The sequence below is a fragment of the Hippoglossus hippoglossus genome, chromosome 11 (genome assembly GCF_009819705.1).
Source record: "Hippoglossus hippoglossus isolate fHipHip1 chromosome 11, fHipHip1.pri, whole genome shotgun sequence".
NCBI classification, from domain to species: domain Eukaryota; kingdom Metazoa; phylum Chordata; class Actinopteri; order Pleuronectiformes; family Pleuronectidae; genus Hippoglossus; species Hippoglossus hippoglossus.
In genome coordinates, this window is record NC_047161.1 from 14739985 (window position 1) to 14759376 (window position 19392).

The 19392-nt window shown below is 41.7% G+C and overlaps 1 protein-coding gene across 2 annotated transcripts; it reads left to right on the forward strand.

Moving 5' to 3' along the window:
- Positions 1–14559: 14559 nt before the first annotated feature.
- Positions 14560–19016, forward strand: cx30.9 (connexin 30.9). 2 transcript variants are annotated; one of them, XM_034599737.1, is made up of 3 exons: positions 14560–14679; positions 17819–18270; positions 18370–19016. In XM_034599737.1, the coding sequence occupies exons 2-3, from the start codon at positions 17881–17883 to the stop codon at positions 18793–18795; spliced, it is 816 nt and encodes a 271-aa protein (XP_034455628.1). In that variant the 5' UTR covers positions 14560–14679; positions 17819–17880; the 3' UTR covers positions 18796–19016. The 2 variants fall into 2 exon arrangements, with proteins under 2 accessions (XP_034455628.1, XP_034455629.1); XM_034599738.1 differs by having other exon boundaries at positions 14594–14679; positions 17805–18270.
- The last annotated feature ends 376 nt before the right edge of the window (positions 19017–19392 follow it).

Below are 19392 nucleotides of genomic sequence, written 5' to 3' on the forward strand. Positions count from 1 at the left end.
TATTGTAGCATGCGAATTAACACTGCTGCTCTTTGTCTTTCCTGTATCTACCACAGCAACTGCTCTGTGTTGGCGTCCCCTCATGTCCATCCCCCAAAAGTCCCAACTCCTCGACTGTATCTCATCTCCTCTCGGCGCAATATATCCAATCTTCACGACCTCTAAATGTCATCATGTCAAAGGCTGAACACACATCGTAGATACTCATCGTGAAGGGGGGCGATTACACAGTTTACAGTCAGATAATGGGTTGATTATCCATCCATTATCTATACTGCTTATCCGGTTGAGGGTCACGGAGGTGTGGGACTGTAGCCAATCAGAGCTGACAGAGTGCGAGCGAAGGGAACAAGGTGAACAAGTCGCCAGCGTATCACAGGGCCGACATACAGAGACACACAATCAATCACAGACATATTCACACCCACTAGTCTCCTATTAACCTTGTCTTCGGACAGTGTGGGGAAGCTGGAGAAAACACAGAGAAAACCAATGCAAGCACATGGAGAACATGCAAACATCATAATACGTGACCATATTCTGTTTGCAGGCATGTGAAACATCTTGCTAGCTTGACCTTTCTACTTACTAAACCTATTAAACTGAAACTTACTAGCTTGATAGCTACCTGGCTAGCTGAGTGGAATACATGTTTAAATCGACCAGTCAGACATGTATATGAATAATAACATTATCTTCATGGGAAATATATAATGGGTCAAAGACATTTCCTCTGGATTCTATGAAGGCAAAGAAAGGTCATCCCACTTTCTTCCTATGAGTTTCAATGAAAATGGTAGTGATTTAGATATATGACCCACTTCTCTTAATAATCATAGGGCTTCATACATACATATTAAGTTAGAACTATCCTGGGTGGTGCATCCCCTTGATTTAATCTACACCCCCAACTCTTCCTGTTAATGGCTCTGTGAATGTCCCTAATTGGTGGAGAATTAATCATTACTCAAATCGCAGATGACACAACACTACTCTTAAAAAATTAAATGTAAAATGCATTTGAAGCACTCAAGGAGTTATCAGAGTCCTCTGGTCTGTACGAACATATGTTTGTTAAGGAGTTCTCTAAATCTGGCCTTTATAATGTCACAATTTAGACGTATTGCCACATGTAGAAATATTATTTACTGAGAATAAACAGAGGCACATTTCCTTTAATTAATCAGGTTATACAGATAAACTCATAGAAAATGAAACCAATGGCTCTTAAGGGATCGGCTGGTATAAATAGAATCTTAATTACTAAGCAGGAAGGAATTTCCCGACTGACACTTGCAGCTGTGGCTCTGTTTCTTGAAAACAAACTACTAACAGAGACTGGGAACATTGTTCAGTTTGTCATGGAAAAGTAGGACACACCATTTGAAGAAAACTGTTCTAATGAGTTCTGATGAAAATCGTGGACTTAATTAGTTGGATTTTCAGACATTAAACGATTTCATTTAAGATTAGAAACCTTACATCCATTGGAATACAATATCTTCATATACTGTCTAACATGGGTGGTTTATAATTTTTTCATGTTTGTAACCTTTGATAAAGTCCCAGTTATGATTTCATCACCAGACTTTATTGTCGTGCTCTCTTATCTACGAATACAATTTTTTCACCTCGTAATTATTTCATATGGAATACAATACTGTGTTACTAGATCAAATATTTAATAAGAATGGTGTTCTCCTCACTTATGAAGACTTTCTGTCAGAATATAATATCCTGGTATCAGCAGGGGATTATGCAAAAGTCTTTGGTGCAGTCCCCCCTGGAGTCTGTAAACTGTTCAAATCTCTGCCAAGGATTTATGTCCAACAATTGCCCTTGTAATCTCCGATACACTCTGCCATAAGCAAAACTTATTTTTCCAGTCATTCTCGTGATAACAACAAATCTATAAAGGCTCTGTTCCAAAGAGATATTACCCCGCTAGCCTTGTGATTTATATTGGAATCACTTTGTAGATGAGATGAAATGGAAGAAGGCCCGGGCTTCAGCCTAATCACCGATAAAAATTAAGGAAAATTCTTTCAAACGCATTCATAAATTTTAACCCAGTTAAAAACTATGTGAAATAAACATTTAAATAAACACTGATTTGTATGGTTGTTTCTGTTAGGAATGTCCTCGGATGGCATCTACTGTAGAAATATTGTTTGGTCTCTTAGAAAATAATATATATAGTATATTTTTAACATTTATATACTATTATTATATATTAGTAGTTATGATGCCCAAGCCCAACACACTACTGGGTTATTTGCAAGAAAGTTCACTATTCTAAATAACAAAAGAAAAGGTAGGTAATTTATATGTACGCTTCAGTTCTTATATAACTACTTAACACTGTGGCAATTTTTAGTTGTTACTAGAAAGTGATGATAGTTGTCAACGCTGTTGATTAGTCAATGTTTGTTTGACCATGCAAACATTTTTCATGCCTCCGCGTTGGCGCCACCCAGTGGCAGGAACGTTAACTTGGACTCAGGGATGACCTGATTAGAATTTGGAGGTCAAAGGTCACTGTGACCTCACAAAGCCATTTTTCCGCCACATGAACGCATCATCTTAAGAATCCTTTCAATTAGGCACAAATGTTTTCTTAGACTCATGGACCAATTGTTAGATGTAGGTGGGCAGAGGTCAATGGTCAAAGTTTTGATGCCTCTTGAACATGATATCTCAAATCTGCCTTTGGGAATTTCTTCACATTTTGACCAGTTGTCACCTGGACTCAAAGATAAACTGATTTGAGAGGTCAAAGTTCACAGGGACCTAAAATGTGTCTTTGAAAAGTTGTATGCAGACTGACACTGCAGTGGTTGGAGGAGGCATACAACCAGAGGCAGGGTGCGATTTTTAGTTTTTACTTTATTCATTGTAAGACATCATTTCCAGTTTGCAGAGTAATCTGTTTGGATGAATATTTGATGATATTTTAATCCAAGACTCTCATAAAGAGACTGATCACACCAGGCCTCGGAAATAAAGGTCAAACAAAAAGAGCATAATTAAAACCTTTAGGAGAAACTCTGCTTAAGGTGTTTTATCTGTTCATATCCAAAGGATGTATTAATTTGCAGAACATTCCTAGTGGGTTCCCCTTTTCTACTTTGTTATTTCCACAAACAACAACAGCAGACACTGGATGCGAACACATTTTAGTCAAGCTCTGCAGTTCTATTAAGCTGCTGAAGGTTTTGTCTGTTTAAACAGAGGGGCATAATTACTTTATTCAATTTGATTACTGAACACAATGTCCTTGACAATGGCAAGAACAGAAAAAAGCTAACAAAGGCTGTTTTTTTACTCCAGGAAATTGCTTGAAATACCCATGTAATCCTTTAAAGATTTGTAAATACTGGGCATCCAAGACAGTTTACAGCCGACAAAAGCAAACGCGTCTCTCCTCACTTGTCTCCAAGCAGCCAGGCATTTAATGCACGTCAGGGAAAGTGAGTTAAAAAAGGGGGAGGAAAAGCAAGGGAAGAGAACGAGTGCATGAATGGCGGTATATTGAATAACCAAAGCTCTCAGGTGCCATTCTCCCCCTGTGACTTACGTTAATTCAATTCCCCTCCCCTGGTCCGATCAAGCCTCGGCTGGAAGGAGACGGCATCAAAGCCCGGCCGGAAAAACACTAAATGATTGTAACTCAATTGTTGCTTGGCCGTCATTGATTGTTTGCCCGGAAAGATGTTGGAAGAGAGACAAGACACTTATTTTCTCCACCTCTCCCACCCCTGGTAATCACTTTTGGGATGGATGCGTTTTTGTGCATGTTTGCACCTATTAGGATGAAGGAGCTTCTGTGCACAGAGCTTTCATCTGTACTTGTGAGGTATGTACACTGAAAGCACTAACGACACGCGAGGTAATTACAGATAAGGGGATGAAATTAGATGAAAAACAGAGCTTGGTCACACACATCAGAATTCTAACTACCACCTTATTGACGGCAGGGTGTTGAGCCATGATGCAGACAAAAGTGAAAATCTATTTTACTTTCTGATATTAATGTTTGTTTGTGGAGTGTTCCAGCTTTTCAACCATCAGCATATTTATCAAGGACTTGTCTTATTGTTGTCTTCAAGAAAACATTAATCAAACTGGAATGTTACTGAGCGGAGCACAGACCCCCACCAAGGCCAAACAACCCTACACATTATTGTCTAGTTCTTATAGTTGAAATAAAAAAATAAAAAAATGAAGTTGTCTGATAATCTACATTATTTATTTTGCATCCGCATCAGAACCAAAATGAATGGGTTCATTACAGGGCCAGGCCCCTCCATCAATTTTAATTGAAATTGGTTTAGTAGATTTTCCATAATCCTTCTAACAAATAGACACAAAACATTTTGACAGTTTTAAAGAAAGGAAAACATTTTTTACAGCTTCTTCCTTGGCTCATACCCCGACCTTCCACCGAGTCTCATAATGGTTCAGTAGTTTTTTGCGCAACCCTGCTGACAGACAAAATAAAAAGTAATGAAAACAAACGCGGACGCAATAAACATGGCAAGAAGAGGCCAATAAAAGACTCTTTTGAGTTGCATTATGGGAAATGATTTTGGGGTGGTTCTACTGCTTTATTTTTTTTTACTTAAATCTGACTACTTTAATCAAATCTGTAATAAACAGTGATAAAGGATTATTTTGTTCCTATATTGGAAGAATGAAAAAGTGCATTTTACAGTGAAAAGCATCTTCTCTGAAGCAGTGGTGAGCCAAAAATCAGTAAAAGCAGACAGACAAGAGAGACATGGGGGACAAACTGAATCTCCACCATGAGGCCCCTAGCAAAATATTGTACCTGGCACTTTCAGGAAAAAACACGACAAACGAGACGAAGGACACGAGACAAATGTTGTGCATGGTTTGTCACCTGTAATAAGATGTGTGGCACGGATGGAGAAAAAAAATGGATTGACCCGAGAATGATCGACCAGAAAATGCAGAATTGCAGAAGAGAAGCGAGATGTCAGTGCAACGGGAGGGGAACGGAGCACCACTTCAGTGTCAGCCACAGATGACAAAATAGCACCAATTATTGGTGAGATGTCTCAGAGAGGCATCATGCCTGATGCTGATGACATGAGAGAGCAGCTCCATCAGGCCCAGAGGAGGCAGAGAGACCTGAGAGCTCATCAGTCGTAGAAATCATGGCTGCAAGTGAAAAATTTGAGTAGGAATTAAGAGGAATTGCAGGAGGTTGATTTTAAATTAAAAGAACAATTTCCCACGCTGAAAGATAAAACTTCTTTGTTGAATGAAGGTGGAGGAGTTTGAGACTCTTCATCCAAGAGAAATGGTTTTAATTGAGAATCACTTGGGAAGCTTATCTCGAGTTGTACTACATTTCAGGGGAGAGACAATAAAGAAACCTCAGCGTCAAAAGACGGATCAATCAATATTCATCACCCGACACGAGTTTTGGAGTTCGAATAATAAATCAGAGCTGATGCAGAGACATGGACGCACGTATAGCTGATAAACTAAACTGTTGGTACATGACACTATCCATAGCATTAGACGAGGCTTAGTTTGATTTTCTAGTGGACATTCCTGAAGAGTGGCTGAACAGATCTCGAGGAGCCCACTCAGAAACCATTGAAACTAATGATATTTTACAGGATTTATGACTTATGTGTTAAATAACTCCACATGTTATTTGCTAAATCAGTGACTCACAAGAAGGTATGAAAAGGAAACAAGTTAAATGTTATCCTCAGTTTCTGTTGACAGCTGTTTATGTCTTATTAAATGGGAATAAATCGGCCCATCGGTTGTCGATCATAAAGTTCTCTGGCTCGCTGATTTCCAACTGGGTTGAAAGCTTTGTTTATTTGTTTACGTTCCCTCCATGCCTCTTCGTTACACCCATAGCATCTTGCTCATTATCATTTAGAGCCAAACAGAATCACAGCTGAAATCTCACCACAAAAAAAAGGTTGAGACAGAATCCGACAAAATACACGACTGTATGTGTTCATTAGCAGCAGAGTTTTAGAAGTCGTTGCAAGGTTTTTCAGCGATTTATTGCCAGATTTATTCGGACTCCTGTGTGAGCAACGTTCACTCAAATTAAAGCTTGAAGATTTTCTCATGGTGTCGTATCACATCGAGGGTAATGAGAGCACTGTATGGAGCCAAAACGTTCAGGAGCTATATAGAATATAAAGTGCCAGCAAAGAATCTGGCTCCATATGAGCCTCCGACTTTAGTTTTTTAACATCCGTGCTGGATTAATAGATATGTCAAGCTGTCTCTTCTCGGCGACATCCATCTTATTCAAAGCAGTAAAAAGGTCAATATCATGACTCAAGTCGCTGACATGTTTAATAGTCCCCCCGACCAGGCTGCAGTGAGTCATGAACAATGTTCTCCCTCTGAAACACGTCGTGAGTGTGGATCATGGATGTACTTTCAACTTTAGACATGTGTTGGGTTGATTAGAAAAGCGAGCGGCGCAAATTCTATCTCTGTGAATTTCTCCGACTTCGCGGCGACTCCTCTTGACCCTCAGCGATCAGATTAACTTTCACACCACGGCCCACTCTCTCTCGTTCCCACACGCCATTAGTGGTACAGCCTTTGTGGACGCTATAATCACCTAACTCCGCCGAGCACGCCGTTACAATCGCCATGGTAATTAGAAGGCCTCGCTCTGACTGACAGAACCTGATTAACAGCAGTGTGTGTGTGTGTGTGAACACGTCATTTCTGCTGCTGAGAACGGCAGGGAGGGTGAAGAACGGCTGCTTTTCTCTTCCCCGCTCTGATCTTTAAAGATGCAGCAGAACAAAACTCGAGTTATTTAGCACCTCCGCTTCTTTGCTGTGTCATCACGATCAAGTCCTTTGTCAAGCGTTATCCATTTTCCAGACGCATAACAAGAGGTTATTTTAAAATTTGAAGAGCTTACAGACAGCAGCAGCATCAGCAAAATCTGCGAGCTGTCTTCACTGTGGCTGTTAGAAAATAGCTCAGGATATTTGGGTCGCTAAACGAGAGTCTGCTGAGGTACAGTCTTGGCTCCGGCCTCATTAGAAATCTGTCCAAAAATAATAATGCAAATGAATTAATACAAAATGAGCATCTTCAGAGATTAAAGTCACAATAGAATGATTATTTGAATGAGCCACAAAAGCCCCACAAAAATTCACATAACACCTTTTAAAAGGATAATTTAGTTTTTACAATTGTTTTAGCTTTAGCGGAGGATTCGAAAACAGGAATTGACAGATGATGTTATATGAAGATCAGTGCTGTAGTTAGAAAACTAGTTAATTGTCATTTGAAAGGAAAGGGAACTAAGCTAGCTCAACTCCTACACATGTAAATAGTTGTATCATTGTAAAATGCAGAGTTTAACTGCACAACTGGGTCAGTAATGCTTGTAATTGATTATTCATGTTGTGTTCTACACTAGCAGCCGAGGTTCATACTGGTAGTTTTCTGCCCATAGGAGGTCATGTGATAGAAGCCTGGTGAATCAGCAGTGAGTGTGTACGTCATAATTTCCAAACTACTCCAAACTTTCCGTCCAAACTAAAACAGGTCCAGCAGGATTTCCAAACTTTTCCATTTTAGTGGCTCTTAAATTGGCTCTCTTGACGCCAGGTGCATCCAAAGTGGTAGAGTTGATGCTTTTCAAACTAAATCGTGGTAGTATGGATGTAGCCTCAGTTGCCATTTAGTAAGTTGTTACTAAGTTTTCTCTTCCAACCAAGATTTGTAATGTCCTGCTCCTCCATTTTAGGGATGGAAATCATTGGCCAATTCAGCAAGAGGCTTTTGAATGGATTACAAACATTCATGTTCCCCAGAGGCTGGACCCTAATGGTTTTGGCGATGCCATCGGGTTTGACACTTTTGTTTGTTTTGTGCAATCTACTAATCTAACAAGGTGATGGCTGAAGCTGATCAGTGGATGTTTGCAGAATGACGATGAATATGTTGTCTCGCCGACTGGAAGAAGAAACCCCAAAAGAGTGGCAAGCAATCTGCACAAGATCCACCCATAATCCCACTTGTTGTGCATGCAGTCCCATTACTTGGCATCATCCCACGTTGCATTGTTATGCAGGCGCAGGCTGAAGGCAAGATAATTGAAGATCATTTCTGAATATCATCATGCATTATTTATAATAGGAGGTTACATAACAATAGATGTTCAAATAAGGAGGTGTAATTCCTTTTTCACTGACCTGAAATATAAATCACAGGGACAATTCAAGTTTGCCGAAACATACATTAACAAGGTCAACAATTATTTTGCAAACATCAAATTAATAATCCTCTAATTATTGATAGACAATAGACATCACAGACTGCTTAGTCACAAAAAGGCAAATTTTCTGCTCCAGCAGACAACAAAACAACGTGGCATAGTTTTACATGCAGCTCACTGCTCCTCCAAACACCACAATCACTGCCAGGCCCACATACAAAAAGGAACAGTTGCTCTCTGGAATAGCAAATCCTGACCTGCTCAAAGAAGCAGAAGCTGTTCGACCACATCACAGAACTTTTCTCCAAATGCATCACACATATCGTTGCACAAGTGTTATTGTACTCGCAGCAGGAGATCGTTTCGCAATGAGAGATGACACCAATCCACGTCAACTGAATCCGCACAGGCCCAAGAAATTAAGGTTGAAAGGGATTCACGCTTCACCTCAGTCCATTTCCAAATAAAGTAAGTAATAAACTAACGAAACTATGGATGGAGGAAGACTGGAAATGAGAAGTTGAGGAAGGAGAAGGAGAACTGAAGGGTTCAGGGGAAAAACAGGCAGAAAAAGTAAAAAGGTCAAAGGTCGGCCAATACGAAAAGCACCTCAAAATGTGTACAATTTAGATGAAACACACTAGGGAAAACATCACTAGGACTATTTTATATGCAACTTCTGCCAATAGATACCTTTCACCTAAATCTTACACCCTGAGCCTTTAAGTCTGTGAGGGTTCAGGGCTTGAGTCTTCATGGGGGGGGCACCAGGACTCAGCCACTGTGAATATCCACAATCAAAACAAAATCCGCCTCCATTCGCTGAGAATAGTTTGTGATCATTTTTGAAACATGTTACAGAGAAGTAGAGAACAGCACTAAAACTTTGACTTGTTTGCAAACTCTCTTTTTATGGGTTTAACAAATGTCTGCAGGCCACATTCATGATGCAATGCTAAAAACTTTAAGCGGACATGTCCCAGGAAAAAGACTTCAATGGTAAAGAGCAGCGGTGGTTGTGTCTGAGCTCAACTTCTTAAATTGCACTTGGACAGTTTGGATGCTGGAGAAAAACTTTGGACCGTCAACAGCGGTTGGATTTAAGCTTTATTTTTCGTACTTTCAAACTGTTTGCTTTAACTTTACTTTGAGAGAAAAGCTGCCGTTGTTACTTTAGAGACTGGCGTGGTTGCATTTTGGCTCCTGGAGGAACAATACTCCATAAAATACACCAGAATGCATGTACACAGTATGTTTGCAGTATGGTACTGTGCTGATATCTGGTGGTTCAAACATTTAAAGGGTTTGGTGAAGTGTGGTTATGCAGCTGAGCAAATAAACAGGTTCGCTTTAACCAGAAACACAATCAACGCATCCCGGTGGTAGGCCAGGTAAATATAGTCATGTAGAACACATTACGTATAACTAAAGGTTATTTGATTGGCTGTAATCAGTAGCTCACAGTCAGTATTGTATTATTTCCCCAAAATGCCCAAAGTCCACCCAACAGTTTGATGAACCTTTCTTTATACAGACCAAGAGAGAGGAGAAAGAAGACGGTGGTCTCGTTTTTTTCCTTGATTCACCATAAATTGTTTCCCCGTGCAGATACTAAACTAGTCACTTGGTTTTATTTCACACGTCACTAATGGAGCTTTGCCACTCATTTAGTAGCCTCAGCGTTATGGAGATATGTGTGCACATGCTCAGCCAATCAGGCTCTCGGCATAAATCAGCACAGAGACAGTTTTGTGTTCTCCCATCTCTGGCGACAGTTTGACAAACCCTTCCTTTCCTGTCTGCAGACCAGCATCCTGTGGAGTCTGTGTAATGGACGGAGAAAGACACGGGGTGGGAGAGAGAGAGAGCGAAAGGAGGCGGTGACCTCCTCCAGGGGACATCCTGACATCATTCATGGTGGCGGCGGAGACATGATGCTGTCACAACACGCAGCGAGGGAGGAGGTGCTGGCTCGGTGTCACCAGCTCTGACACGCCACGGGGAGTGACCCGCGCCGGAGCAATGGCTGTGACAGTAACAGGATGGGTGGTGGGGGACGGGCTGGGGATGGAAAGGGGAGAAGGTGGAGCGGCGAATGGTGGGAGGGCGGTTTGTTGAGGAGTATCAGAGAGACAAGACACAGGACTATGGCCAGGATGACTGTGTCAGCAGTGTTTGGATGTTCGGTGAAAAGCTGTGCAACAGTTTACATCAAATAATAACACTATATTTTCTACAAATGCTTTTGTGCTGTTTGTTGTGAGAGAAAGAAGCTTGAGAGGTTTTGTGTGATTCATATTTTCTTCTAGGCTCATTCTCTTTGATTCCCCACTTGTTTTGTTATTGCACACAATAATGGGCCTTTGCAACTCACTTAGTATCTTCAGCATCATGAGGATATTTGTAAGCTCAACCAATCAGTCTGGGCCAAGTTAATCCTTTGGGGTTTCTGCCCTATAGAAAGATAGAAGTAACAAGCCTCTAGAATTGCCAGCAGGTTACTGTAGAAGCTATCCGGGGTGCCGAGATGTAATCCACCATTTGAAGAGATTCGGTTAGATTGTGCTTTCCAGAGGCAGAGTGGGGGAGAGTGGTGTCGATCTGGCTTCCTGCTTGTTTTGTTTCTTGTTTCTGCGACGTCTACACTTTCACAAGGGGTTTTTGCAGAAAGGTTGCTTCACCTGAAATGGTTTTGCTGCTGCTCGGGAAGAAAACATCCGGTGATATATCCCTCTTCACCATCCAGCTTCCGTAAAGAACCCTTGTGAACCTCATTATTCTGCAGGCCTCTCTTGAATGGTCTGCCCCTGTGACTCACAAGAGTGTGCGGCCTCCTATACCTTTCAGCTTTCTTCAGATACCTGCCAGTAAAAAGGTGTCTGAATCCCACTCTCCTTTTCAGGGTAGAGAAAAACCACTTAGTCTCCAAAACTTTTAGAATTCATTTAAGAAAATTGATCCTTTCTGTATTCAGACAGGTGAGTCAGAGAATGAGCGGTGTAGCCATTCAGGAAATTTAAAGTCTTGGCAATGTGTGGGAGCTGATTTCGTTACTTAGAGTTCATCTAAGGTCAAGAATGAATCAGCTCTCTTTTTCCTCCGCCACCACATTAGAGGGAGTTTAAGCAGTGGTGCTGTTAAGCTCTGCTGCAGCGACTGGAAATACTTCTCTGTTTTGTTGTTTGTCAGCTTGACCTCGCTGTGTAAAGCTCTCAGCTCTACGGCGGCAAACACAGAGGTTTTCTGTTTGTAGATAATCTGAAGTAATGTCATTTAAACTTAGTTTTTTTGTGTGAAATATGTTTTACGCTGGACAGGGTTACATGTTATCAATAGTTTCACAGTTTCAAGCTAAATCAGCCAACTGTTAAATTAGCTACATCACCATTCTTAAATAGTTTTGCGAGCAAGAACTTAATCTGGAATTTCAGTTGTCATATACTTCTATACATTTTTACTAGTGATATTAGTTTGCATTGTTAAGCATGTCACCATAACTCCTTACCTACACCGCTAAAGTAGAAACGTAGATCCATTTCAGGTTGGCATAGCCGACCTTTAAAACGGTCGCCATATTAAACTGGCTAATGAGAAGAGCTAGAGGCATGTCTATCTCATAATCTGGCATGTGATAACGCAGACGTAGTTTATTTACAGTTGGAGTACAGACAGGCAGGTCTTCCAAAGGCAAGCAAGATATGAAGTAAGGTTAGTTAAAGCGTGAATACTACAAGACAAAATGACGTTCTGGCAGAGAAGTGGTTATCGAGCAGTCCTGAAATAGGTGTGGAGAAGATCGCAGGATGTGGAACAGGTGTGTGGGAGAACTGGCGACATTAGCATGAAGCAGGGGCCATGCTCAGCCAGCACATACACACTATTGTACAAGGCAAATACAAGCCATCCTATACCCAGGAAGTAACCACAAAACCAGCAGGGAATTTGCATTCTCATGCTTCTCTGAAGTTCCCATTTCTCGAGTTGTGAAGCCGTTGGTGAGACGTCGGTGTGTCCATGAGCTCTGAAGCTGATATGAGAAACAAAACTTGGACACTGTTTAGAACTGATTGTAAAATTATGCAAATTGGTCTATAAGGGATGACGTCAGCAACTTGGGAACTCGATTACCAAAATGTTTTCGCCAATAGGGAAGTAATTTTTCTCACTATGGCAACAGCACGTGATTGCACCAAGTGTCCATATTCCAAACAGGTAGTCAGTCATGTGTGATCTGTTGATAATCTGGTGGTATGTGAAAAGTCCAAATGTAGTCTTAGTGGCTATACTGGAAGAACCTCTATTGTTGTTACATCATTGGAGAGATAGCATAACTAAGAGACGTTTGAGGAGACAATAACATTCAAGTCCAACCATCATTTTCTGCTAATGTGGCTCCACCAGTCCATTTTACCTTTGTCAGAGCGACCAACCAACATTGTCCTGATGATAACCATCTGCACAATGATGATAACAAATGAGTGCAGACATACCACACATTGCAAAAACAGTAGTGAAAACCAGTTAGCTGGATTAGAGGGCGAATTTAACAATAAAACCCATGTTCAGACTCAACCCCCCCAACAAAACTCTTAATTTCATGTGGCACAGTTGTGAACAGCGAAATAACCAAACATGTTCACATGTTATGTTTGCTCCGAGCTACTTAACACTTGGTGGGTATGGATGGGCTCACTCTGATAGGCTGAGCATGTTCAGCAGTGTGCTGAAGTGGAAGGGAGTATTAAGAAAAATCTACAAGTGGTCATGCAGCTATAGCTTTGATATGCAAATACAATTTCTTAAATCCCACCAAAAAGCTGCTGCTGCTTTAAATAATAAATGTGTCGGTCGATGCAATTAAATAACGCAGGAAAGCTTTGTTTCCACGCAAAGCACCAGTGATGACGCCCAATTCTGGTGCTTTGTCTTGGATGCTGCCTTTTCTCTCTTTCACAGATGATGCTGCGGCTGCTTTTTTAACAGGCGAGATGAGATCCTCCGTTTTTCTGTCTACTAAACATTTCTCCTCTCGCCCTCTCTGCTCCACAGAAATAAACTGCAGCAACATGATGGAGCATTAGCATTCCCTAGAGGCCAATGGAGGTCATAACATATCCTTTATAGAAAAGGCATTCATCTGTCTGTCTGTTTGATCTCCCCCCTGCATGTCTGCTTCGTCTCAATGCAACACAGTATAATATTGAACGATATTGAGCCAGGTGCAGTCTGTTTGAGAGACTCACTGGTGTCATGTAAAAGCTGGAACCTAATGAGGAAACCTGCTTTGTGGCTTGTAGGGAAGTCAGGTTCGACTTTGTCACACCCTGACTGAAATTACTGGGTTGCTCATTTCATCTGCTTCAAATGGTAACAACAATGTAAAAACCTAGAAAACAGTTAATGCATTTTTTTTTTATTCACGGTATATATTTAGAAAGTGTCTCTGTCAGCATATCACTTGGAAACTAAAGAAATGAAATCCAACCTACAAACAATGAAAAACAAACCAGGATGTCTGGGGCTTTTCGGAGAAATCCCTCCCTCCTGTGGTATGTAATTGTTTGTCATGATCTATTAAGCGATTTCCTGAACGGATCAGTTTTCATGTCATGTGAATGTTCGTTTTGATTTCGTTATGAGTGTGTGGGGGTGTGGTTGTTTGGCTCAGAAAGGAGACGATTTAATTTTGTGCTACTGGGGAAACTTTTGATGTTTCCCCAATAGGGACATTTCCACTGCATTTTCTTTCACTTTTGATTCAAAACTACTCAGATTCTTATCACACTTTCATTTTTGAATAGGCTAAGAAGGGGCACCCAAAATCCCCAGTTTTAATTTTGTGGATGTAAAGTCATCTCGGTGCTTAGGGGCAGTAAAAGCGAGCTGATGAAGCAGATACTAAGTGGGATCTAAAGGTTAAATGCTTGAAACCAGCATGTTCATGTGCTCACACTCACAGACTAGACTTTGCTGATTGGCATCAGTATCACATCATAAACAACACCATGCAAATCTGTTATCTCTCATATAACAGATCCTAGCTGCCTGATGCTTACCTTTTCCCCGAAATGCCTCTAGTCTAACTATCATTATTACATTATTTTACATCGCCGCGTCCAGTTTGTCTGTAAAGCTGTTTCTTCTCTTTCACGTTATGCAGGTTCTCTGCCACATGTCACACGTTTGCCCTTGAAACCACCTGCAGCATGTTTGCCAATGCTAAACAAGTTGGAATTACCCGTGTGTGAGAGCATGTGTGTGTCTGTAAGTGAAGCTCCACCCTCCCCTCCGGTCGGTCCACGCCTCAGCCTTAAAATACTCAGGTAACACTCTCAAGTCACTTAACATCGACTCGACAAGGTCCTGCCGGGACACAACTCAGGTGGCCGTCGGGAAGCGTCTTTTTACAAGGTTTCCCTCTGACACAGGTAAGGTGATTCATCTTTGTGTATAATTGTACATGCTTTTAGTAATTATTAGATGAAATAAATTAAATGTAGTGTAAGTGAATTTCCTCTTAATTTCACATGAGAAGAATCCAAAATGTAGTGTGAGAAAAATGAGATGCTAAAAGTGGAAGAACATCGTTAGTTACTGTTTCTCTTCTATCACACCTGGGGAGGATGTTGTGCGGGGGGGGGGAGCCACACACACACACAAAGGAACGAGTTTTGTTAAAACAGTACTCCTCTGGCTGAAGTGTGCAAGGGGAAGAAAGTCAGGGTCGGAAATGAAAAGGCAAGGGGAGCGAGAGACAGAAGAAGAAAGAAAAGCAGTGCTGGGAAGAGGTAGCAAAGAAAAGACCACACTCAAGAGAAATCCAACCCCACCTTGTTAGCGAGGAGCATTGACTCATACAGACACCGTTGCGTTGGTCGATAGGAAAGCATTTGCAACTCGCTCAACCTGTTGAGCGAGTCGGTGTCAAGAATCACTCTGTCAGATGAGCTGGCTCTATATGGGTGCAAATAAAGCTGTGGACATATTGATGATGTTCACTCAAGATCAAACAATGTATTCAAGGAGGCCTCACACCTCACCTGTTTGCATGATCTTGAGAAACTTTATGATTGTTGACTTTTCCCACAACTCTGTCAGACTCCTACTGCAAGAGGATGCACTGTAGAGCTGTATTTGCATGGCATTGAGTATGTAAATTGTAATCAGAGACCTTACATAACCAGAGGCTTCTCTGTTGAGAAATCGTGATACGACTCTTCTGTCACAACAAGAGGAAAGACAAACACTCCGCTAAAGAGGAGACAGACGAGCGCGGCTGCTGTTGCTGAAGACGGCAACATGGCAATCTAGATCAAACGCGAATAACAAATAGTGGTCCACCTGTGCAATATCCCCGAGACAAGATATACTGTTGTCTCTGAGGTTTTCTCTTCCATCTGGGCTGAGTGTCACCTCAGAGATTGTGTCTGTGTAGGCGCGATCGGATGCTTGCATGTTTGTGCAAAAGCTAAAATAAACATTTATAAGATAAACATGCAATTTATCTTATGTAGGCTACCATTTTTCTAAATGAAATGACAAAGCTGAGGATTGAAGCTGAGAATGGTAGCAACTGCCTCGTCTCAAGGTAAAACTGCGGAACGTCGCAGCCTCAGAGGCTCAGGCTGACTCACATTTAAAGATTAATATCACCGGCTGTATTATCCACTTAGGAGGCGAGATAAAGTGGAGGTAACATTGGCCGTGATTAAAAGTCTGTCATTGGCGTTCGGTTGCCTCTGTCGTGATTGTGAGGGCATTTATTGAGCCAACTCTTCTTATGCTGTGTAATTTAATAGTCAGGGATGCTGGATGAGAGAGAAAATAGCAGCTGATTTGACAGCTCAGCGTGTCTACAGTGATGCCGAAACGCTCAGGGAAAGTGTTTCTGAATTCAAATGCTCGGGATCAGACGAGGCAGAATTGAAATGGAACAGTGGACAGCGAGGCTGTTATCCAACTAGTTCCCTGTCAGGCCGTGAGCATTCATCAGAATGAGATGTAAATTCAGAAGAGAAGGAGGTTCCCCCCCCCACCCCGCCCTTTGTTGTCAAAAATAAATTCTTTGAGAAATGTTATCACTTGTAGCATTACAAGGGACTACTTTGGAGGCCCAAGGGGAAAAGGACCCAGAAGACCCGATTGACGCAAACCGGCCCCTCCTCCAAAGAAACACAAGACACATGATAGACAATCTAGTCTTCAACAAAAACTCTAAGATTACAAAGCTTTTGGCAGAAAGACAGTAGCATGGGGCTGAACAGCAGATACGTACACGCATACAGATGGAACCCTCTGTCTGTTCTCTGCGTTCATTTCGTCCGTATTTGTACACGAAAGCTTATGGATATGGATGAAATTGACCAAACAGAATAGTATCACCATAAATCGTGGGGGGCAGTGTAGTCAATAGTTTAAGTGAGATGACCGTAAGATATGAGCATCTGTCTCAAGAGTTTCATTTTTACAACCTCCTTCACTGTCGTCATGTTTGTTATTGTCAGAAACTCTCTACCCTTCAATCCCCTCCAGTGTATATGTTGCATTGAATCTCTTTTCGTATGTAAAAGCAGCATAATTGAGCCTTTTGGGGGTTTCTGACCATGGTGTCATTTTGGGTGGATTCTACACTTTAAGGGGGTCTGAACAAAAGTGTCAATGCTGTGGATCAGCTGTTCTCTGGGGCCCTCTCTCAGCTGGGGGCCCTAGGCTATTGCTTGCTTTGCTTACGCCGTTGCAACGCCCCTGCCCTTATGTACATTACAGCTCTTTCTTAAAACTATTAAATCCACATGATGATATTTTGACCTAACATCCTCTTCACAAAGGAAATGTCCTCCCTTAACAGCGCTTTGTGGGCTGTAGAAGGGTGTGTGGGATTGCAAAGAGGAACAATGTGGTCGCCTGATCATCAGCCACGCCGCTCAAACAGCTGACTGATAGAGTTGACAGTATTGGTTTGTCCTTTTAGCAAAGGGAGGCTCCGAAGATGACTCATTCACCAATGTATAATCAGTCCATTTTGAAAAGGTGGCTCCGTGTAAACAGAGACCAGCTTTGTCTGGGAATGAGTTTGTGAGAACGGTGTCCTGTTTCCTCGCTGGTGATAACATATTAACATTGCTTTTGTTTGTGATATTTATTCGGCTTCTTAGCAATGCAATGCATGCAATATTACTATTATGGTAGCATTGATTTAAATAAAAAAATGCTAAACAACAGAAATACATCAAGCTATAAATGTATATAAATGTATTTGTAACAGAAAGCTCACTTTATAAACAGCTGTTGTGGTACTTATAAATATCGGTGCATTAACCAAGCAGGGAGGGTCTAAGAAATTAGCACATGGAAAATGTACGATCCAGGATTTTTCCGTCTTCACCCATCTTAGAAACTTGATTTTGGCCCTTCTGCACCCTGGTAAAATTCTTGCTTTATAAAGTAAAATAAAATGTATAAAAGTAACATCGTGAAAATGTGTTTATCTATCTGGAGAGAGTTTGTTATTATCCCTGTTCCAATCTACTTTGTCACTCTCACATTATTCAAGATCATCTCATCAAGGACCTCATCCCACCATTTCTACCTGAAGAGCATCTCCCTCCACCTCGACACCAGCAGCAGCCATGAACTGGTCTGCTCTGGAGGCCCTCCTCAGCGGGGTCAACAAATACTCCACTGTGTTCGGCCGCATCTGGCTGTCCATGGTCTTCGTTTTCAGGGTGATGGTGTTTGTGGTGGCCGCGCAGCGCGTGTGGGGTGATGAGAGTAAGGACTTTGTATGTAACACGGCCCAGCCGGGCTGCACCAACGTGTGCTACGACTCCATCTTTCCCATCTCCCACATCCGCCTGTGGGCCCTGCAGCTTATTTTTGTCACCTGCCCATCGCTGATGGTGGTCGGCCACGTGAAGTATCGGGAGAAGAAGGACACGCAGTACACCACCACACACAAGGGCAACCATCTCTATGCCAACCCTGGGAAGAAACGTGGAGGGCTGTGGTGGACCTACCTGGTAAGAACAAAGGGAGTGAACGTTGTTTTATTTGGTCTTAACTTGGATATTGTTTGATGATGTGACTCCCAGTTTAACCTTCATTCATCTTCCTCATAGGTGAGTCTGATTTTCAAAGCAGGCTTTGACGCCGGCTTCCTCTACATCCTGTACTACGTCTACCATGGTTACGACATGCCCCGCCTGTCCAAGTGCTCCCTGGAGCCATGCCCCAACACGGTGGACTGCTACATATCCCGCCCCACCGAGAAGAAGATCTTCACCATCTTCATGGTGGTCTCCTCTGCCGTCTGCGTCTTAATGTGCATCTGCGAGATGATTTACCTCATCTGCAAACGCTTTCAGAAGATCCTCAGGAGGAAGGCGGAGTCTGACAGGAGGATGTTCACCCAGAATCACGAGATGGTGCCGCTGGCAGCGCCCAGGTCAGTGTTCAGGTCCAGATCATCAATCAGAGTGGATCCTACGATATCTGTCCAGAACCTTAGTAACATCAAGGCTGAGGAGTCAATTGAGAAAAAATAATGTAAGGCTGCTAATGTGGCAGCGACCAGGTTGAAGAACTGAATAAAGTTATCAAAAAACTAGAATACATGGAGAACTGCAGCTCAACGCCAAAGAGATTTCCCCAATTCAGGGGATTTCTGAGGCAGAGTTTTGTAAATATGATCATGTTGAATGACTTTGTGCAAGAGCACAGACCTGGTGCCTACAAATGAAGTCCTCAAAAACAGAGGATTACAAAGGAAGTTTTGTATTGGTTTGTGTGTCTGTGATTGAGTGTGCAGATGTGTGTGTACGTCTTTTTGTGTATTACTATTGGCCTGTGGCAAACTTAAAATAAAATGTAATTTCAAATGTGGTGCAGTTACAAACTGCCCCCTAATGAATAAAACAACATAAAGCACACAAAGCTCTGCTTTAGCGGTAACATAGTAATCTGAAGAGATAACTTGAGAAGTTTTTGTTCTTAGATATGTACTATAAAGAAAATGGTCTTTATTATGCTCTTCACGACTTCACAGCTCTTCACGACTTCAAAAAGTTAAGTAAGATTCAAGATAATATATTTCTTTGTACATTTTGTATTTATTGTTGTTATCTATAAAGTTATTTAAAAAA

What these genes read in the sequence shown, in the direction of transcription:
- cx30.9 (XM_034599737.1), top strand. Translation starts at nt 17,881, where the DNA reads ATGAACTGGTCTGCTCTGGAGGCCCTCCTCAGCGGGGTCAACAAATAC. An exon ending in GGCTGTGGTGGACCTACCTG is followed by an intron (nt 18,271 to 18,369) that starts GTAAGAACAAAG and finishes TCTTCCTCATAG; the next exon opens with GTGAGTCTGATTTTCAAAGC.